This window comes from Perissodus microlepis, chromosome 17 (assembly GCF_051167445.1).
Source record: "Perissodus microlepis isolate ML-2025 ecotype Zambia chromosome 17, ASM5116744v1, whole genome shotgun sequence".
NCBI classification, from domain to species: domain Eukaryota; kingdom Metazoa; phylum Chordata; class Actinopteri; order Cichliformes; family Cichlidae; genus Perissodus; species Perissodus microlepis.
The window spans coordinates 24,663,614-24,686,748 of NC_140477.1; the positions used below are offsets into that span (position 1 = coordinate 24,663,614).

Below are 23,135 nucleotides of genomic sequence, written 5' to 3' on the forward strand. Positions count from 1 at the left end.
ACTCCAGGACAACCTGGAGAAAGATTATATATACTAGAAGCACATCCTGCTTATGATTGAAGAGGCGTGCAACCCAAAAACACCATCCTCACAGTGAAACACGCAGTGGGCTGGAAATGGACTGTTTCTTATATAGTGCTTTTCTACTCCACCTGAGTACTAAAAGCACTTTACAAAACTTGCCTCATGCACACAAAGACTTTTTTCTACAAGTTAGGATATTTGGCATGTACGTAGACTGAAGCAGCCAGGCATCGAACAACCAACCTTCCAATGGGTAGGTGACGTGGGAATATCGTCAGAATGTAAGAAATCATGAAGAAAGAAGCATATGTGAAGATTTTGAAAGAAAACCTCAAGCAGTCGGCAGAAAAACTCGATCTAGGTTGTCACTTTGTTTTCCAGTACGAGTAAGTGAACATTATCGACTCGCCTGCACAAACTCCTGTTTTGAATATCACTGAAAACTGTGGGGTGTTGAAGACCAAGGTTAATGGCAAAAGACCATCAAATCTGGAGGAACTTGAGAAATTTGCTAAGATGATGTGTGTGAGACAACAAATGACTGTTATCCAGCAAAAGGGATGCACAATTGACTTTTAGCATCGAACACTTTTGAACTTGTGAAATAATTTGGCTCCTGTGTCCAAAGTAAAATACTGTAAGCATCCATAATAAAACGAGGATGTTTGGAAAAGCTGTGTTTAAAAAATCCTTCGCTATTTAACAGCACTTGGAAAATACTTTTAAATTGGGGATCAAACCACCAACTTTCTGATTAGTGATGATGTGCTGCACCTCCTGAGCCACAGGTGCCTCATATGGCATGCCTTTCTTGTTCATAGAGTCTGAAATAGAGCATTTATGAGAAGCCTGAGATTTTGACTCTGAGATTACTTTGTATTTTCAGTAATCATGTGTAATCATCGTCATGTGTAATGTTTTCACTGTTGTTACAGTTTATGTAAGAAAAAGAAATGATGTTGATTGTTTGTTTTTGTTTTTTACAGTGTTGAGAACACGCGATGTCTTGAGAAAAGCCAAGACCAACTTACAGGTCAGTTCACTCGTTGCCTCATATTAATCCTGGTTTTGGTATCATTATCCACAATGAGTGTTGTATTCCCATAAGTAAGAACAACTAAGTGGGTGGATGATAACATCCCTCACACTTTTGGTCATTAGAAAAAGATGTTTGTTTTCTTTACCTTTCCTCCTCTATCCTGTCTCCTACTGAGTGTCCTCAGGAGAATGAACTCAGGATTTCTTCCCTGCACCAAGCTCCTTTTCCCATTCCTCCTTCTCCTCCCTCACTCCTCTCCTCCTCTTATTCTTCCTCATCCTCATCCTCACAACTCTGGCCTGGTAAAGGTACAGTCTGGCGTGTTGGGTGGTGAAGCTGCTTGCTTTTTGATTAAGAACCTACAGTATATATCAAAAATGTTTGCATGTAGCCAGTAAAGCCACTTAAATACTACATAATCATGCAGCATGTAAGGCTGACTGAGATACTACTAAACAGGTAAACACTTGTATGTAAAAGACTAAGCAAACACTAACACGTTGCTTTCCATGCTAATGTTCGTCTTTCTTGCTAATCATCATTTGGACAAAAACAATAACTAGTCGCGTCAGTTTGCTTACTAGAAAAGCAAATAGTGCAGTGAGACCATACTGACCAGTTTAAGAATGTGGCCTCTAGTCCTTACTCAGGATTACTATTTCTTTTGATTCTGTTATCAAGTAATAAGTGCAAAGAAATGCAATGTCTGATGGAGATGAACCAAAAATATATATTTTTAAAACAGTCATTTTTAACTGCAAAAGAGATTATTGGGCTTTATATGTGGTTACTGTTATACTTACTTTTATACACATACATTTTTTATGAACTCAAATTGATGTAAATGTCTAATACCACTGGCTGAGCAATAGGTTGGTTTTGCTCTGCATATGTGCATTTTGAGGGGACAAAGGAAAACTGATAAACAGCAATCAGAAGCTGATACTGGTGTTAACAAAAAGAAATAGTAAAGTTACTTACAAGTGTAACATTTTAAATTATATACAACTTACATTTAACAGATGGTGCATAAATAAGATCCACTCCATAGTAACCTCCTGGATCTCTTGTCAACTGTCTTTCAGGTGAAATCTCAGGCGGACGCTTCTGTGAGCTCAACATGTCTCCTGGTTGGAGTGTCATGAAGCCCCAAACTTCACCCTGTAGCTCTTCCTCCTCTCCTGCCCAGGGATGGACTCACCGCCAGCTCCCCCTGCAGGAAGTCTTCCTGTAGCTCAGAGTTCATCATCACTGCCATCTCTGTCTGTGTTATTTTATTATTTGTATCAATGGTATAATTTGTGTGGATGTTTGCAGGATTTTCCTGGAGGGAACTCAAAGTTTTTTTTGTTCATATGAGTTAAGTCTCAGTTTGGCTGAAGTTTGTTTATGATTCATAGCGTCTGTCTGATGCGGTCTTTTTGCATTATTACTATTAAACCAAATTTTAATAAGAATAGAACTAAATTTAAAACAGTTTGAAAACTTTTAGATTTATCAGCAAATTAATCAGCAATTTCTGGAGGATGCCCTTGACTCACAGTTTAAAAGTGACAAATCAGGAAGGAGCTTCACCTTTGTTACTTCAGCAGGGATTTTAAAATGCAAAAAATGTGTTTAATGCCAGCAGGAAAAGGGAGAGTTAAAGAGCAAAATCCAAAGTGCTTCCTCTTAGCCTCTGTTGAGGCTCATGTTTGTAGTCAGTGTGTAGAATTACATGCATGTGGTGTGAGCATTGTGATAAAACAAAGCCATACTCCCCAGAGGTAGTTATGTTTTAGTTTTGTCCTAATATCCCAATGAAAAAAGAACATAGACCCATCAAAAGACATGCAGTCGGTCGTGTAGCTGGTAGATGATGTTCTTACTTTCAAGTAGCACAGCAGCTTAGTGTCACTGATTCACCGTTCACCCTCCAACTTCACTTTTTCTGTTAGACATGGAAACAATCTTTCCTTTGTCTTTAGATATTTTAAAATGGGGGTCTGGCATCATCAACTTGCAGGCTTGATAAACTTTGTAAAAAAGATACTTGCGAGATACATTTTAATAAATGGTCCAGAAAGGATGACAGTTCATTTTTGTAACAAGAAAAAAAAAACCCATAGCATCTCCTTTTTTCTTCTTCTTTCTTTTTTTTAAAAAAACAACTTTTTTTTCTATGTTTATTTTTTGTTTTTTGCTAAATTTGTCAGTATCTGTTTTGTCACAGCGATATTTAAAAAAATAAACACGTCTCTGGAAGCGTTTCCTTTGGAAGAGGTTTTGTGACACTCACAGTTTATTTTATTTCATTGGCTCCTCTTGTGTTTATTATTATTATCATTATTATTATTGTTTAGTTTGTTTTCGTGACTTTTTTCTGTTTTGTAGGTCACCTGTTTTGTTTTGTGCATGAACTGTGGCTTTACTGCCCTCTAATACTTTTACTGAAAAATGGAAATTCTGGGGTTACTGTGCAATACATAGCTCTGTGTTTCTTTGCTTTTGTTTTTAAGCTTGAGTATTAAAGTGCCATGTCAACGGTTTTAATTCTAAAACTGAACTGATTTAAGAAAATTATTTGTTAGATGAATGCATGTGACAATCAGTATGAAGCACTTTTATTGGCCCAGGCATTTTTAGCTATCTATATCACATAAAACAGCACTATACTGTAGGAGTGTAGTTAAGAAGCAATAAAATGAACCAAAGTAGACAACTTGCATGTTGTTAAATCAGGTTTAAAAGAGATTAAACAGTTTTGGACTGTTTTCCCTTACAGGTCAAAGGTCAAACTTGGTTTGTTTTGTTTCTTTTAGTGTTAGAGCTGTTTTAGGAGCCACCCTTCATATATGTGCATATTAACGGTAGTATGTACATCAGAGAGAAGAGATGGTCTTTGGATGAAGGCCATTTGTATTTTTAAGACTGTTCTCTTTATTAAAATGTTTTGTGGTGAAGATCTTTCCAATAAAAGGGGACAAAAATATCTGTCATGTTTGTAGTTTTCTCAAGTTATACTACATGTTTTTTATTTTGTTCACCGTAAGCACAGCCTTGCAAATACAGTGAGGGTTTCTTTATACTGTACACTTCATAAACCGTGTTTAATCAGCGCTCAAATGCTGTTCAAAATAAAAACAAAACAGAATAACAATAGATGTACATGTGACTTACACAAAATTACGGAATACTTTCAAGTGTCACTAGGTTTTCTCTTTTTAGATCAACAATATTAAATGCTGATTATAAGATCAACAATAAGCAAGAAAAGCTATAAAAGCAGGAAATGCAAATACAAAATGAAAGCAGAGGCATAAAAATTTAAAGATTAAAATTTTAAAACTCTTAAATTAAAAAGTGATCATACATGTTAAATTAAAGAAGACATGATGCACAGAAAATATGAGTTGTTTCCTGTTATGTTTTGAAATTTATGAATTATTTTATACTAAAGAGTAAGGGTAAACTCACTGGCCATTTCTTTAGTTACACTGAGTTGAACTCCATATTGGCTTTGTGACAAAGATTCAACAAGGCGCTGGAAACACTCTTTGGACTTTGTTGTCTATACTGACCATAATATGGAGTTGTGGTCAACTGAATGGGCAGCTGACAAATTTGCAGGCCAGCTACACATCCATAATGCAAATATCCAATTCTACTACACCCCAAATGTGTCTCTTTTTTTTTTTTAAACTTTCTTTTTATTGTTTTTCTTTAAACACTATACACTATACAACAACAACAACAAAATAAATACAACAAGTAGGATAACAAAAAAACAAACACACAAACAAACAAAAAAAAAAAATGTTGGATCTCCTTGTTTCTACAGTTTGATCATTTCTCATTATCAATGTGTTGGTCTTTATCCTGTTGGGTTTATGTACTCAGTCCATTTTTCCCACTTTTTATGGTATTGATCTTCCTGAGTCCTTATTCTGTAGGTCAATTGTTCCATGGTTTGTATTTCATCTATAATTTTGATCCATTCGTCCTGTGATGGTGGGTCTATCTTGTTCCATTTTCTTGTAATTGCCTTTTTACAGGCAGCAAGCATAATTTTCAATATGTATCTATCTTCTTTCATCACATTTCCCGTAATGACACCAAAGTATAATAATGTACAAGTCTTAGATACAGCATAACCCAGAATTTTACCTATAACTAAATGAACATCTTCCCAAAATTTTGTAATCTTGGGACAGAACCAGAACACATGGGAATGATTCACATTTACCTCTCCACATCCCCTCCAACACGCTTGTGGTAATGAGGTATGTTTGTTCTTAATTTTGGGTGTTATAAAAAATCTAATTACATTTTTCCAGCAGTGCAGTCTCCAGGCACGTGATGATGTTGTTGACTGCTGTATTTTCCAGGTTTGTGACCATTCCTCATCAGATATGTTCACTCCCAACTCTCTCTGCCACTTCAGTTTTACATATGTTGTTGTACACCCTCTTGCCTCCATTATATGCTCGTAAATTGTAGAGATTATTCTAATTTTTTTTGCTTTGTAAACTTCAGTTATGGTTTTAATTATCGAATTTTTATCCAGATCTACACTATGTTTTACTTCTTTATTAAAAAAGTCCCTAATCTGTAAATATCTGTAGTGATCTTGATTACTTAGGTCATATTTTTGTTTAATCTCCTGGAAACTCATAAAATTCCCATCTTTAATTAGTGTACACATCGCTGTTAATCCAGTAGGAATCCACCGTTTAAATCTTTGGTCCATAGAACCGGGTGTAAAACCCTTATCATAGGCTATCCATCGAATTAATCCAAGCTCTTTTTCTAGTTTGTATTTTCGTATCAGGTTAAACCGTATTTTAAGCGTAAACTGAGTGACTGAATTCAGCTGTTTAATTACTCTCATTGTTTCTTTTCTGTCTCCTATAAGGCTTTGAATTTCTCTTCCTTGTACTGATTTTTCTAAATTCTTCCATTTGGCTTCATAATCATTGTCACACCAACAAATGATGTACCTGATTTGTGCAGCATAAAAGTATGCCTCAAGATTTGGGAGTGCCAAACCCCCCTTATCCTTTCTTATCTGTAGTGTTTCAAATTTAATTCTCGGTCTATGAAAATTCCATATAAACTTGGATATAATTTTGTCCCATAACCTAAATTGTTTTTCAGGTATATCAACAGGTAGTGACTGAAAAAAGTAGAAATGTGTCTTGATGGATTAAAACGCAATGACTTGGGAAGCACCTTTCAAGACAAAAGTCACATAGTGCTTCTCAAAATATCAGAGCATTAAAAAAGAAAAATGGTAAGTTATCATGATCTCGTTGTCATATTTAAAATTCAGTTTGAGGTTATTTGAGTGTGTTATCCTTCTGAATGCAGCCATCAGAAGATGGGTACACTAAGATCAGAGAGGGATGGATATGGTTAGCAACAATACTCAGTCAGACTGAGTAGAGTAAATGATGCTGACATACAGTGTGCCAAGAAAATGTCCCCCACATTACATCACCAGTCTAAACTACTGGTACAAATAGGATGGATCCTGGCATGCTTTTATTTTGTTTATGCCAGATAAACTAAATGAAAGCATCTGTATGCTGCAGCAGAGTTTGAGATCCATCAGCCCAGTCAATGTTATCCTAATCAGCACAGGAGTGACACCTGGTGCGGTCTTCTGCTGCTGCACAACCTGAACTTCGGCAAGTTGTCTTGACCATGACTGTAGGACTAAATGGATTGAGTTGCTGACGTGTGATGGGCTAATTAGATCTTTGCATTAATGAAACACTGAACAGGTGTACCCGGTGAAGTTTACCAGTGAAAGATAGAATAAGGCTACTGTGGGGATAAAAGAAAATCTGACTGTCATATATATGGCACAATTTATCAAAGTATTGCCATGTGGTTTAAATACAAGGATGTCAAAGTGACAAGAAAATTCCCTCTTTGGGAAAAAAAAAGGATTTTATTAAACAACACGTGCGCCTAAAATACACACTAATTATTCATATTATTAGATAATAGAATATACGATTGTTTAATATGTAAATGTTATATGCAGCTATATATGAAACATTAAAATATACATCACTTTATAAGCCTATCTGTTTATTTCACGGTCTCATTAAACATACACACAGAAAACACATACGAAGCAGTTTAGTTGTTAATCAATAGGTGGCAGCAAACAACAACAAACCTCGTGGAATTGTTTCACAGCCCCAACACTACGAGGATGCAAAAGCAAGTCGGTATATATAAAGGAATTAGTATAAGGTGTCTGAGTCTGTGAGTGTGCTTTTAAATTTTAGAAAAAAAAAAAGTTAATTTCTTTCATGTGTCTGCATGGATTTTTTTATAATCGTCATCATCTTTTTTTCCAAAATCAAGAAATTTCTAGCAAGCGGAGGGTGTATATGAGCTTGAAACCAGAGGTGTGAAGGGGATTAGCATTTCAAAATAAAACCTTTTGCACTTGCGCAAATTGCGAAAAATGACTTAATAGAATGAAATAATAATGCAATACTGACATAATATAACGACATATTGACTTCCGTATATTGCATTCAGTATAAACAAAAATATATTTTCTTCTTTTGAAATGGCAGTAGAGTATATTTGTCTTCTTTTACCACGACAGTTACCGATATCACATTGCATTGTCAATGTTCAAATTTCACTCACATCAGGAAAATCCCAAATTATTATAATTATTATGTAAAAGAGATCAGTGGTTAGTGCCACTGGGATCTTTGATCTCAGTGAGACTAACCTGGTTAAATTAATAAATACAATTTAATAATTATTATTATCGCTTCAAAGTAAGTGAATGTTATCCCTATCTGGTTTATTTTCTATTACTACAAAGACGTCAAAGATTGAACACTCTGGGAGAGACAAAGAGGTTATCACTAATATTTATTTTTAATAGTCATTGCATTTTTATTATTTATATATTTATTTGTTTAGTAGTTAGTTAGATAGATAGTTGTTGTTTTTTTATTACATGTGGATTCCCGTCCTTTCTTGCATACTTTTATTTTGGTATTAATGGACCGGATGTTGTATTCCTGCTAACCTGACACCCCAGCAGTCGTGTCAGAGCCAGGAAACAAGCTGAGCTGTACCGTGTCGTTGCAGTTCAACAGCGAGGTTAACTCAGTGTTCGCAGAGATCAGCCTTTATGTGAGGATGGGCGAACACCGAGACATGATGTATGTCGCCTAAGAAGTCACCAGGCAGAGACGGAAGACGTGGAGCTCTTGGGGAATCATCTGGAAGCGTTAAGAGGGAAGGTAGACCTGCCAGGGTGTCGCGGTCTTTCTGGGCAGGTAGACGCTATCAGGCAGCCAGACTAGCCGCTCAGCTAGTGTTTCAGCGGCAAGACGCTAGCTTAAATCGGGTTGAATGAACATTTGCCACAGACGGCACAAAAAAGCGCATCACGGATACATTTTTTCTAGAAATATAAAGCTATCCCTGTGAAAAGCGCATACTGCCCTTTTATTGTTTTCAAGGAGACACCGGTGGCTGCTCATGCAAGAAGGCTGATTGACAGCTTGTCACAACGGGTTTTCCAGATGTGGAGTCAGCACAAGAAGTGTAGCCGGGCTCTGAGTCGGGAATGGCTGGCCGGAGCAAACTCATAGGTGGAATCGCAAGTCAACAAACTGCAACAGCAAGCCATGCATTTCAGTTTGGCGCTGAGGTGTCCCTGAAAACCACAGCAGCCGACCTGACACGTTGTGCTAGCCAGCTAAGTGAAGTTACCGAGAGGATACTGGAAACTGCACAGGAAAGCGGGTGAAGTGGTGCAATCCGGGGCGCGATAGGACTGTTCCTACAGTCAGTATGAAGAGGACTGAGAATAAAAACAAAAGGAAACTCTGCAGTATGGAGCAGCACGACAGTGGAGGAGAGGAGAAAGATGCGGTGAGTAGTAAAAGCCTTTCGATACTCCTTGCTATGTCAGGAGGACGTGTCTCGTTCCCTTGTGAGTTCATGAGCCCACAGAAATTGCTAGAAACCACTTAAACAGCGACGTCCTTTGCTTTCGGTACCTTTATGCAAAACCATTTTTATTAGTAGTTCTGCAATGTAGACCTTTTTCCAGAACTTTCCTAATAACTATGGTTTTTGGCTTAGATGAGTTAATATATGCCATCATAATTAGTTGCTATTGCTAGTAGTTATAAAACTGGCTGTAAGCATGTAGTCACACAGCAGTGAGGTTGTGTGAAAAATGAAGCAGTCAGTATAGAATAAACAAGCAGTTATGATGTCCGTCTATTTCATCAGCATACTACTAATGAACAGTTAATCCTCTCAGGAAATATACGCTTTCAGTAAAACATGTACAGAGATGCTCTGTCCCTGCAGCTCTACATGTTTGAAAGACTCATTCCCTAATGGAGAAAAGGGACCTAATTCAGGAGCTTCACAGTTTTTGCTCAGTCAGTGTGGATGCTGGCTGTTTCCTACTATGGTAGGTTGTATACATTCTTTGGTTTGTCAGACGAAGGCATGTAATGTAGAGTGGAGTACTGAAGAAGACTAAAGTGTGCTCTAGCAGCAAATCTGCGCTTTGTCAAAGAGTATGGATTTTGGATTTGTTGTAATTTATCAGTAAGTAGAAGTAATCCACCACCAACTAACACCAAGTTATCCATAGTGGGCTCATTACTTGGTGTTATTTGGCCTTGTGCTAATCTATTCAGTGCCCAATTTGTTCAACATGTAGTTGTAATGCCAGTCTGGGATACCTGGGAAACCTGCACCTTAAGAAAAAATGCATCAGAACTGGAGGTCAGAGGGGCTTTGAGCTGTGCGATCAAACTGGTAATTTTATTTCAGGTATTTTTTATTAGTATTTTTTCAGTCCAGTTATTTGATATAAGTGATATTGGGGGAGGGTTCATCCCTCCCATAAAGTTATTGATTCTACATATATAAAGTCTGAAAGTCTGTGCATTTGCACATTTAGAGGGTTATGAGGCTTAAGCACAAAATAAACAACTGTCTGCCACATATATCTACTTTAACCAGTTATTAGCTGTTATTAGCTGTTGCTCTTCTAGAAGCGATGCATCAGTATATTGGTTTAAAAACAGGTATAGGCCAGTATTGATTGCTATCGCAGTACCATATGTCTAAGTATTTTAATAATATTCAACTGGCTAAATGTTCAAAATGTTTTGTGATGTCCTGAAAGATTTTACAACATTCTCCGTAAAGACTTTTTGAAGTAAGAAGTATGAGAAGCTTAGCACCGGCTATCAGCCTAGCATATCTGTTATAGTAAATATTGATTTGCACCCACAATTTTACAGTCAGATTTGTTGCATGCCCCTTTGGTGGCTACTTTACCTCACTAAACCAATAATTAAAATATTTAAGACTTTATTGATATGACATCATATTTGAGTCCGTAATAACTCATGGTTGCGTGGTAATACTGTACAGTGCAATTCCTGATAGAATTCAGTAAAAGTTTATTTTAATGCTGCTAGGAATTGAAATCACTTGCAGCTTGTGTGTAATACTATTCAGGAGCCATACTAAGGCAGTTTTATATTTTATTTGTCTTTGTTTGTAAAAACTATAAAGATAGTCCTCTAATAAGAAAACCTCTGTCCAAATATGAAGTCATCGGTGGAGCTCCAAATGTTTCCCAAAATCAGCCTAAAAGAGGAAATGTCTTCTTTGCAGGCAGTTTAGATTCAGGGGAAGGATTCGGTTTTGGGGAAGTTTGAGGGAGTGAGCTTTATATTTGTGTCATGGGAAGAAAGACAGATGTTTTTGTGCTGCTACAGTTTTATTTGTTCTTGTGTGAACCGTGACGAAGTGAAGGAGCAGACAGGGCGTTTTCATGTTAAGTGACTTATCTGCCTATTTGCTTACATTGTGGAAGGCTGTGAATCATGTGCTATATTACTTCAGGGTTGGCTGTTCTTATTTTCTTGCAAATGTGTATAATTGGGGTTTCTGTAAGATGTGTGACAACAGCTTACTTCTGACAAAACAAAGAGATGTCCTCGGAGAAAAGCTGCACATGCTAGAGGTCAGAGCTGTGCATGGATTTCCGTTTTTGCTTGATGATGATTTCTACATGTTCATTTAAAAATAACAGCCAGTTGCCGTCTTGTAAAGAAAACCCACACAAATATGTGGTTTTTATGCTTATCGTCCTTACTTTATGAGAAACAGATCATCAGATCATACAGTTGCTCCTGGAGGATCACTCGTCACTGATGTCTTCACTTACACACTGTCCTTGTTACAATAAAACCCCCCACAAAATAACCAACATTTCATACAGTCAGAGGATGGATGTCATTTTCTAACTTCAGCGTGAATTTCAATATGTTGCCAGGGACAGCGGATAAACACATACAAACACCCACTGGAGTGTTGTAATGTGGGACCTGCATACTGACAGTTGGAAGAAGAATGCTTGTTTTTACGGTGGTGACTGCAAACAGTCACCACAGTTAAAACAAACAGGACATTATTACATCATTGAAGTCACATAATCTGCAAGGTGTAATCAAACTTCTCCTTTATCTTTTAAACAAATTCAAAATAGGGTTAAATGTAAATGCCATTGAACATTGAATGTAAAAAAATGGAAAAATGGTAGCTTTCCTTTTTATAATGGATATTTTTGGAACTTTCCAACATGGTGCGAGTAGTGCTGGGCGATAAAATGATCACAATATTTTATAGAGGGGGAAAAATGTCAATGGCGATGATGAATGTAGGCTTTAATATTTGATGAGACAAACAATAATTTGGTTTCAGGCAGTATGTAAGGTTGGTGTAACGCTGGTCTTCTGAGAGAAAAAAATGACAATAACCAGGATGTCCTGATGAGTAAAGCCAAGAAGGAAAATGTATCCGCTGTTCAGGAAGAGATAATACCAAAGAAAGGTCACACTCAAAAGTGTGGAAGTGGTCAGTTTTCTATGATTAGACCAAGCACAGATAAAGACAGGTTGCAAGATATAGTGGCGACAGGTCCCAACAAAATCCAGTAACATGACACACTTCTTTATAAAATATCAAAAGTATGCAAAAGAATGTGGATCCTCCAGGGCTTGGAAAGCGTCGTGTTCTGGGCACGCATGAGCTTCAGCCTCGCAGTCTTGATTATTGGTCCTGAGGAAAGGGAGGGTCACAGACCATCTGCTTGAAGTTGGGAGAACACAATTCCATCTGTGACAGACAAACCAGAGAAGCACCTTGGTAAGGTCTTCCTTTGTCTCTCGTCAGCTTCTTCGTAGACATCAAAAACTGGATGTCAACCAATTTTCTCAAACTGAACAATAATAAAACTGAACTGTGGTTGTGGTTCCCAGGTCACAGCCAGGAAAAGTGGCCAAACTGCACCTCTATCTCACCTTTTCCCTAACTTTGGTGTCATCCTGGGCTTCCTCCACTCTCCTTAATTTTTATTACATATTAAATCCATCTCTAAAACTGCCACCCAAATATGTCCAAGCTCTGGCTAGTGCTCCCTGACTCTTCAGCTGAAACCATCATTGATAGCTTCAGTACTTCCCACCTGGGCTACTGTAACATTTTCCTGCTTGGTCTGTTTATCAAAGCCTTGGACACACTGCAGTATGTTCAGAACTCAGCTGCCGGAGTTCTTACCTAAACACATCACCCTAACACTTACGTGCTGGAGTTTGGCGATGATGACGGCTAAGCTACCAGTCAAGTTCCGTATCTCTTATCGAATCCATCTCCTCATTTACAAATCCCAACATGCTTTTGCTGCTCAGCATTTTTCTGATCTTCTCTTCTAGACGTCATGTTTTCTTCTGCATTCTGCAGATAAAGGCGTAGTCTGCACTTCTGACGCCAGTCTTTTAGGGAAAGAGGCTTCAGTGCTGCTGCACCATCTCTCTGGAACAGGCTCCATCCCTGAGTATTTTCAACAGACAGTTCAAATGCCACCTGTTCACTGAGGCCTTTGAGCTCTGACTTTTGTGTAAAGCGACCTTAGATTTCTTGAAAGGGTATTTGAATATGATTTGTTTTTGTTGCAAATAATATTATTATGTTTTAAATTAATTAATATTTTTTTCTCTGCAGCCAAAACATTGCAGCTATATGTGATGGAGTTCATAGCTCTCATAGATTGCAGAGAAAACATTTCTTCTTTCTCTGCTAGCTGAAAGAGAGATGAAAGGATAAACTGTAATATCTTCTCACTTAAGACAGACATGTTGTTGCTCCTTGCTTAAGCCCCTGACATGATCAAGCTAATTAGGGCAGACTTGAGGTAGACTGAAATCTACAGCAGCTTAAATGTGTACTATACAGCAGAGTGTTAATAGGAGTGGCTGGGAACAGGGAGTTTTGTTATTTCACTAACTTCACTTTCACTTCATTTCTAAGCTATAAAATGCACATTGTAGCTCCTTAATTCTTTGTAAACTGTTATCTGTCCATCAGTTTGAAGAAGTTTACTTTTTTCAGGGTTTGAAAACCATTGCACTAAACATCTAGCACTACCAACATTTTTTTTCTATCATATGACCATGTAGCTAATGTTTAGAACATTTCTTCTTCTGAGAGAATGGATTTCTTTCCATAGTGTCCAGCCCCATGCTCACTATAATGTCCATCCTTCGCTATTGATAAAGAAGTCAAACCGCTTCCAGCCTCATCAACTTCGTCTGTTCCTAGCTCTACATATTGTCAACAGTAGCAGTAGCTGTTAACATCTCCGGTTCATTAGATGTGCTTAGGGTACTCATTAAATCTCCTCCCCTCCCTTTCACTGATACGGGAGAGTGATTTCCTTCCCAGCCTTTAACCACTTATGGGTTAGGTGCAGCTGAGGAGCCATTGAGCCAGAACGACCTTTGGGACTCCAGCTGATAGTTCTCCCTGCATTGCAGATGCCAGGGGACAGACTGATAGAGCCCAAATGGTTTATGTGCCATTTTAGAATGCCTAGAAGCGCACTAATGGGAAGGCGCAGATGCAGTAGGATGATTGACATTAATTATAAAGCCCTCATTAACGAGAATTATGGCTGAGATGAGCCCTATTGATGACTATACAAAAATCTCACGTATTAGTGTACAGGTTTAGTTATTGTGGTAATCTGCAATGAGTAGGAAGGAGAAATCTCAAAAAGTGACAAAGGACACAAGTCAAAGCATTTGTTTGTTTCCCTTTGTTAATATTCAGTGTGTTTGTGGTTATCTGTTTACCGTTCTCAAATTATATTTTGTTAAGTCTTTTCCTTTAGATTAAACTTTGGTCTGTTAAATTGTGAAAATGCCAGCACAACACTCTTACTAGGGAAAATCCATCATCTGCTCCAGCTTAATGTCTTATAATGTTACCCCCCCCCCGAACCTGAGTGATGTTGATCTCACACTGATCTGGATTGCACATTGCTTTGCTGTTTACTAAGAAAGGCCTTAGTGGACGTTCCTAGCGTTTGTCTTTGCTATTGACCACCTCGTTTAAACTTTGCTTTTTCTATCCTGTCCCTGAAAATGGGCACAACTCTGTGCAGTGAACAAAAGCCTGCATTATGCTTGCTGTTGTAGTATTTTCAAATTTGACACAATTTAATATTAAACATTGTTAAAGAGTTTTCTTTGTGGAAGTTGTTCTGCCATGTTTAGTGTTTAGGAAATTTTCAATACAAGTTTTTAGTATTTGAAAATTTACTAGCATTAAACCAATAAATTTGAACCTATTATGATATAACATTGCTCTTTATTAATATATAACTAACTAACTAACTAAGGAAAACAATGAATACTTACGGTGTTTCTCTAGGCATTTATTTTCCATTTTGAGTTGTTAATAGAAGTGAATGTATACTCAAGAGCATCAAGTCACATTAACCTAATTCACAGAAAACGACAAATGGCTGTGCCTCCTGTAGGCACTCATTCATAACAGTCACCTCAAAGCACTAGGTAGTATAAGGTGAGCACTCCAGCAGAGAATGTCATGACATTTTTTTAAACCAACTTGGACACCGATATTTTCTTAAGTGGAGCGATATCAAGTTGAACAAGTAACATGCTATTCAACTATCATAATTGCCCGAGTTAAGATTTTTTTTAAACTTCTCTATAGTTTTTTTTGTGTACAATAATTGGGATCATGTGTCCATGTAAAAGCAGGCACAGACATAATCATTTGTCATAACTGCCACTTAATTTGACACAATCCACCTGACAGTGAGACATGGTACAGAGGCAGCTCGAGGGCCACCACAATAGTGGCCTTGCCAGGGAGCTAGCTAATGGAGGAAAAACAGGAGATGGAAAGGGCTTACAACTGGCAGCTTTTGAACTTTCATAGCAGAAGTGTGGAAAAATTATGAATAACTTTAAATATTTTTTTCAACAGCTGGATGGATGAATGAGTAGGAGTATTTTTTTTCCCCAAAATTGTCGATAACACATTGTTGTCCACTGAGGAGGAGAACACACACACACATAGGACATCTCATTGACATAATGCTTTCCCTAGCCGCTTAGCCTAACCCTAACCATCAAAGATGAATGCCTAAACCTAATCCTTACCCTATACCTAACTATAACCTAATTGTAACCCTGACACTAACACAACATTTTGAGCCTTCAAACTCGTGGGGACAGGCCTTTCGTCCCCATAAGTGACTTTTGATCCCCACAAATAAAGTAGCAGGCCAATTTTTCTGTCCTCACAAAGATGTATAAATTTGTACACACACACACACACACACACACACACACACACACACACACACACACACACACACACACACACACACACACACACACACACACACACACACACACACACACACACATCAAAAAGCTAAAGTATTCTGCAGGATCTCTAAGTGAAAGAAAGAGCAGAACAGGGAAATGTGTGTATGAGCTCTACCATCAACCTTCACCATTCTTACTCCGTGAAATGAGGTCAACCAATCAACAGCCCCAACCCCCACCTCTTGGTGTTTGACAGGTGTTTGTCGCTTGCATGACTTAAATGACTTCTTTTCCTCGAAAACAAGGTTGAGGATCAGTGATTGCAGAGGAGTGTCTGTTACTCTGGCCTGTTTTTATGTTACAATGATGACAATAACTGTGTCAGCACACGTTTCATGAGCTCCTTCGCTTGCATTCAAGTGGGCGTTACAGATTTTACAGCATGCTGTGGTTTAAATCAAACAGTGTGTGTGTGGGCCATCTTGATACATGAATGTTTTTTGGAAGTGACTGAGGGTGGCCATCCCTGTCGTGATTGGGTGATATTAACCTTTGGGCCTTGGCCAGCAAGGCGATTCCAGAAAAACATCCTGCTTCCTTGCCAGCTAACTATAGGAACACAAACACAACAATGAGGTCTGAAACAATCATAAGACAAGAAGGTTTGACAGACAGTCGAATTATGTAACTGCAAAAGTTACATTTTATGTTCTGTCTTGTCAGTCAAAGTAAAGACATTTTTTTTATTATGCCTGTATATGTGTGCCACATTCACTGGAAAGATCTGCAAGATGTAAACTTAAACTTAGGCCCGGTTAGCTTGCAACCAATTGTTGAATTATATATACATATGGGAAATTAAAAAATGGCAGCAATCGGCTGTTTCTCCAGTCTCCAATTCACCTCCCTGAACCACAGGAAGTGGGAACATCAGTGAGTCAGTGGCATTATTCAGAGCTGCTCTGTCGGAAAAACTACAAAATGATTACAAGCATTCATATCAGCATAAATTGGACTAATTACAATCTTTACTGAAACGGCTCTGATCTCATTTTATAGCAGTGCTGATAACTCTGGTTAGGCAGTAATGAGACCTCACTGTCTGATTCCCAGACAGCGTTTGAACATTAACCTCAATTCTTTCACAATCGCTTTTGGCAAATATTATTTTCAACAGAAACAAGCTGGACTTGCTACTGAGCCCTCGGAGCAAGAACACACCCACGATTAAAGCTTTCACGTTTAAATATCAGTTTAATCCACCAAAAATTTAATTGGTGAGCTGTGAGCAGTAGCCCAGGGGATTAGTGTTCTGATAGGTCGTATCGCTACATGTCTCAGGCCTGTAAATATAGTGACTCATGTGAACTGATGATCAGTCATATCAGGTGTAGAGCCCTGTGCTCTGATGCAACGTTTGCTGCTCCAGAAAACAGGCCTGTGGTGGTGTAGCCATGGTGGTGAAGCTCCAGGCCCAGGTCAGTGGCTCAAAGTTTTACTGGCCTATGTATAGTTTAACTGGCCTACTATTTTTATATTTTTTAATATCAATACAACTTAATGAGTATAAATATTTTTGCACTGGTAGGAGATTTGATGTGAATTGAGGTATTCTATAGAAATTCAGTCAAACCACCAGAAAATAATTCCACTTTATTAAAATTGAGCTTTCCGTTTACCTCCCACGGACACTTTCCTGTTAAACATACAAGTCCTTGGCTCTCTGCTGGGTGATATTTCCAACAGAACCTCACATCAGTCCACATAAACCTAAGCTCTATTACCTGAGGACCTTTAGTAAATTAAACATTTGCACAGCACTGGTTGTCATGATTCCTGAGTCTTATTTTACTCAACAGTAAGAGTCCTAGTCACTGAAAGAGCAAACTCGTATCTATCATAATGATAAAAATAATTCATTGAAGCATTTTTGGAACATTTTGCCATATTTCAATAATTGCTCAGTAGTTATTCTGTAGATTAGAAGTAATGCAGGTTGTTAATTTCAGTTTAACAAACTTGGGATGTTCTGTGTGAATGCAGTGCAAGAAACAGACATGCGATGGATATTTCCTTGGTAATACCAGTCCAGTGTAATAAAGCCCTGTTTGCCTGGGATTAGTTTGAGTTGAATTTAAAACTAATCCTCTGGGAATTCCATCTGTGGTCAGCTGCAGGCCTAAAATGAATCTTAATAGACTTCTACAAAGATTGTTCCTGATGAAAGGTAGCCCAATGTTCCTTACGTAGTCCTGCCATGGATGTTCTCCATCATATCATCTTTTGAAATTTTATTCTTCAATTAATATATCTTCATGCTCCGCACCCAGACATGCTCTTTGACATATGTGGACAAAATGCTGTCTAACTTCCATTTAAAATTGCCAACACCACCCTCTTGTGCACATGAAAGCACTGAAATATGGAAGCTAGTTTTTGATGGAATTTATAGTTTACAAATTAGAAATGGCAGATTTGGGATTAAGATCACTGACCACCGCAGTCGTAGCAACATACCAAAGTCCCCAAGTAATCCTGGTCCCTTGTAAATAGAAGGGTAGTTGCTGCATTGCAAAAATTCCTAGTGCCATTGTTATTAATTATTTCTTGCACTAATATATGATACAGTGATTTTTAAAAGATTCATTTGTGTAAATATTATAGCCAAATCTGAGATAAGTTCATTAACTGTGTCGTCATACCTTTACTATTTATTGTCCATTAGTTATGTTGCCATGTCATTTGATACATTTAGTTCAGAGTGCCAGATGTGCTTTGCAAATTGTAATTAAATTGCTCATTTTTTGGCTATGATCCACACTGATGATGAGTCTGGTGATCGTCTTGTCGTGACATGCATCAACACAATAACATGTTGGCTTCCATTAAAAAGGCTGTTTTGCATGCAGTATGCTTCCTAATCTGCACTGTCCTTTGCATCCCATGTTTGTGCTGCAGAAAGATGATGGTAAACTTTTATTAGTGCCAGAGCATCAAAAACCTGGCAGCCCTGCACAATTCGTATTGCTTTTATTAGTAGAGTGATCGCATAAAAAGTCTGCCAGCTGACAAAGCATCAACTCATGCGTGGCAATGACCCAAGTAAATGCAGCTTCTGAATGGTTCAGTATTCTGAGAGATCACTGCTTCCATGAATCTCCTGCTGCTCAAGAAAACTGCAGCCCAAATCTGATGCAGTATGCTTTCTTATGGTGCCACATGTGCATGAACACACATGTTGCAAAAATGAGCGTATGTGCACACATACCCACATTACACATATGTGTTTTTTCTTTTATTTGTAAGTGATTTGCAACTGTAGTATATTGAAAGATCTAAATGTTGGCTCAGCCTCCGTGTAGGAAGGTATGAAACGTTAGGGCTGAGATCAGGGCTGCTTGATAAGACACAAAGTACTCAGCAGCTGTGAGACCCCTCCTTATTTCCCCTGCTGCATTTTACATACAGGCAGGTTTTGTCACTTAGTGTGAGAGGAAAACATCTTTTGACCAGTATGTTGACAATTTTCCCGATGCCTTTCTTGCTCATTGTGTTTGACATTTCTGCGCTAATATAATAAGCAATTACTTTGTTGATTTTAGTGCGTCTTTGTGAGTTTTTTTTTGATACCTTGGTTTCTGGTGGTGTACAGGCTTGTCTCACATTCATAAACTATATTTGATTAACTATATCAGCCACTATACAGTTTTTCTTCATGCGTTCATCATATACTGTAGCTAATTATGTGTTTTCAGGTGTTTGAATAATCTAAAAATTATCTGTAGCATATGACTATAGTCAAGTACATTCAGGAATCTTTTGCTCCCTAAACCAACAATTTCTGGAACAGAGCAGTTGAATCAGATGTGTTTCATGCCTGCAGAGCTGAAGATGTCATTTTTCTACTTTTACAATAATTTGTTAAACATGTTTCTCATTTTGTTGTAACAAGCTGTGTGGTCAGTAATGAAATGCAGCCTGCGATCAGTTCTGGTTTTCAGTCTGTTTTTTTTTTTTCATTTAAAAAGGAATGAAAAAGCATAACTACTACCATACTTTAAAAAATATTCATTTTTAACTTTTGTCTTAATTAGAAAAACAAGAACTATGTAAGAATTTCTTCTTAAATAGTTAAATTATGGTCCCAGTCAAAGTTTAAGACCACTTGAAAAATGGCAAAAAAATCATATTTTGCTCGGTCGTATCTTAACAAGGTTCCACGTAGAGCTTAAACATGCAACAAGAAGAAATGGGTACGTGACAAAACATTTTTTTGAGCATGCAATTTATTGAAAACCATGCTTGAACTGAAACGGGCCGTTTTAAAATCTAATCCTAAATACTTTTTTTTTTTTAGATTCTTAGATGAAAATTAACAAGTTCAATTTTTTGAGATATGACTTAAAAATACCAAAGCTCTTCCCCGTGGTATCATAAATGGTATTATGCATATACAAAATATTTTCCTGGGCATCGGTAGTGAGTTTGAAGCTTTTCTGACACTGGGGTGTCACGTCAGGAATAATATGATAGACTGAGAATGAGAATAGACCGTATGCCTATAGTAATTATACTAATGCCTAATGGAAATAATGTAGTATGCTAGCTTTGTACTACAAAGCCTGAGAGACTCTGATTGTTCTTTGACTTGCCATTACTCCTTAAATTATAAAGATGGATCTTATTCATTGCACTTAGCTTTTGTTCTTCTCAGTGGCCTACATACGATAAACATTATGATAAAAACATGTCTCATTGATCTCAACATTATCTCATCATTCACACAGCAAAGTTATTTATTTATTTTATTTGCTGGGACAAATCCAGTTCAGGTTTAGGTACACCTCAATAAATCAAATCATGACTTGAGGATTTCCTGTGTTGTACGCAGAGACTTAATGTTTCCAGGGATAAAATTTTGTGTAATCCTCTGATTCTTGCAAATTAAACGTTGAATTAACGAGCTGGAACTTGGCTCACTCTGGTCCAAACTGTAGCACTGACTGTGCATCTTTCTGCCATTTTAGGGACCATTTCTCACTCTGTCTGTTTTCATGGCTCAGAGCTTCTTAGTTGCCAAAGGCTGTGGTGTTTTTCAAGTTTTACAACAGAGGTTATTGTGTATTTCTGCACATATTTCATATGCAGTTTTCTATCTTTTTCAGTCAAGCGGCCACATTACAAGAACACATTTATATAGACACAATGGAATCGCATGGCCGGAGTAAAATTTTCAAGAGTCAGTCATGTTTTTGGGAAAATTATTATTTTTTTATGTTGTCAAATCTTAAAGTCAGCATAGTTGTGGTTCATGCAACAAAATAAGATTTTTCCACATACTTTTTGTATAATTACAGAAAATCAAATAAACTTCAGTATGATTATCTTCAAAAATGCAACCCAAAGAAGCCAAATGTTAATGTCAGGCTATAAAACATGATCCAGTAATAATACTGTCAGTTTATGTGGAGAGAGCAGAGATCCTTTGGATAATGTCAGTTACATCCATTCATTTTCAAACTGAGCTTCAACGACGGGTAGAGACTCGAGACCAGGTGTCTCCACATAACACACACCCCTCACATCTGAACACACATGATTGCACACGCATTATTTTGTGTCTTTCAGCTGCTGGATGAGAGCCAGACATTTAATGAGCTTTATCTGTGTGGCAGAGGCAAGCAGCTATATGAAAAGCTATTTAATATCTCAAACCACTCTGTTGTTTCTGGCAGGCTGGTCTGAATTGTAATGGAAGTTGTTGTTGTGTGTTTTGTGTTAGGCTCTTCACCAAGTGCTTTTTATTCTTTAGTAAGATTTTCCAGCAAAATAACGAAACAATTAGAAATAAGATCACTAAATAAACTTTTAATCTATAAAAACATGCTATCACATTGTCATTGTGTTGAGTCAAGAATCTGAGCTCACCCCTTGTGTCTTATATCTGATAGTGAGACAACAGGGAATACTTTCATTGTGTTCAAAATCATTGGACTTTATCCGTGATCATCGCCTGGCCAAATAATCAAATAACTGATCATTTCCCCCCAAACTGAAACACGCTCATGAATCTGTGTGTTTGTATGACTAAAGAAAGGTCTGATTCCAGCGCTGTTGAGCTTTTCCTCCCACAAATAATTTTCTCAGTGCGCACAGAAGAGGATGAGGAGGTGAGATGTGACATTTTACTTTGTGACATTTTCTGAATGCACCCCACTGCTCTCAAAGAAACCTCCCCCTTCTAACATTTTCACTGCTTATTCCTGTCTCCTCTCACTGTAGCCAACAATGTGGCTGCATCCAAACTGCTCCACCTACTAATGAAGAGATCCACAGCAACCATCTTATTATCTGGCCTGTGGTTCAACAGTGGGTTATTTACTTCATGTCCCCCAGCGCGACTGAGCAGGCCAGTGAAGGTCACCTCACACTAGGAGAGGGAGGCAGGCTGGAGATGACCTGCTGAGCCTGACCTCAGATTAAAGCACACCTCATCTATCATGCTTTCTTTCTTTGTTTTCATAGTTTTTTGTTACCACCCTAATCTCATGGTATGTCATAGTGTTATGGTGTTGGTTTAAAATGCATGCCTTCCTCTTTTGGAGTTTTGTTTTATTGCATCCTGATAGTTGTATCAAGTATTGTACAATTAAAGGTTACTGTCAGCTACTCTGACCTCATATTAACGTCACACCCAGGTCACATGGCTGCAATCCAGAGATTTTACTCATTTCTCCCAGGGTGACACATCATCTTTTACAAAAACAGCTTTGCATTAGATTCATTTAACAGTGACGTGGTTCTGATATATCTGATATACCCATGGAGCTTGTGGCTTTCATTCCTCCAGTGTCGTTCCAGACATTTGGAGAGTTATTCCCATGGTGCACTGGACTTTCTTTTAGTTTTTGTGCTTCAAACCTGTAAACTTGTGACTACGCCCACTTAGAAATATTGTCAAACAATCTATTTGTTGAGTTGTGAGCAGCAAAAACTAGAGTGTGGCACTTCTTACTGTTACATTTGATCTGTATTTGAGCTGTTCCTGACAGTTGTATATTGGATGCTAAAAGATGGCGATCATTTGAAGTTTCTTTCGTCCTTTGTCAAACTTCATATAATAGTTTACCACGTTTACTGGATAGATAACAGAATGTATTCAAATATCTCCACATTGACTTAGTGAGACGGTGCAGATGTGGAACATTTGTGGGTGTTTTTTGCATACTCTTCTTCTTCTTCTCCTTCTTTTCCTCCTCATTCTTTGTTCCTGAACACACTGTTTATTTGGTTGGGCAAGTATGACCTCATGGTGACCAGACAGTGGAGTTACTTGTCTGTTTGGCTGGGTGTACGCAGACAAT

The 23,135-nt window shown here is 37.8% G+C and overlaps 2 protein-coding genes across 15 annotated transcripts in view; both read left to right on the top strand.

The window, feature by feature from the left end:
* pde4dip (phosphodiesterase 4D interacting protein) overlaps nucleotides 1–4,034 on the top strand; it is a 96,712-nt gene extending 92,678 nt beyond the window's left edge. For 9 of the 10 annotated variants that reach the window (XM_084911196.1, XM_084911194.1, XM_084911195.1 and 6 more), the window contains 2 exons: nucleotides 1,011–1,057; nucleotides 2,149–4,034. In XM_084911196.1, coding sequence (XP_084767322.1) covers nucleotides 1,011–1,057; nucleotides 2,149–2,208 — 107 coding nt within the window. In that variant the 3' untranslated portion in view covers nucleotides 2,209–4,034. Of the gene's footprint in view, nucleotides 1–1,010; nucleotides 1,058–1,247; nucleotides 1,372–2,148 lie in introns of all 10 variants that reach the window. The other variant, XM_084911197.1, reaches the window with a different exon arrangement.
* Nucleotides 4,035–8,112: 4,078 nt separating this feature from the next.
* The window catches only part of mast2 (microtubule associated serine/threonine kinase 2), a 144,998-nt gene continuing 129,975 nt past the window's right edge, over nucleotides 8,113–23,135 (top strand). For all 5 annotated transcript variants that reach the window (XM_084909928.1, XM_084909930.1, XM_084909932.1 and 2 more), the window contains exon 1: nucleotides 8,113–8,965. In XM_084909928.1, coding sequence (XP_084766054.1) covers nucleotides 8,885–8,965 — 81 coding nt within the window. In that variant the 5' untranslated portion in view covers nucleotides 8,113–8,884. The remainder of the gene's footprint in view (nucleotides 8,966–23,135) is intronic.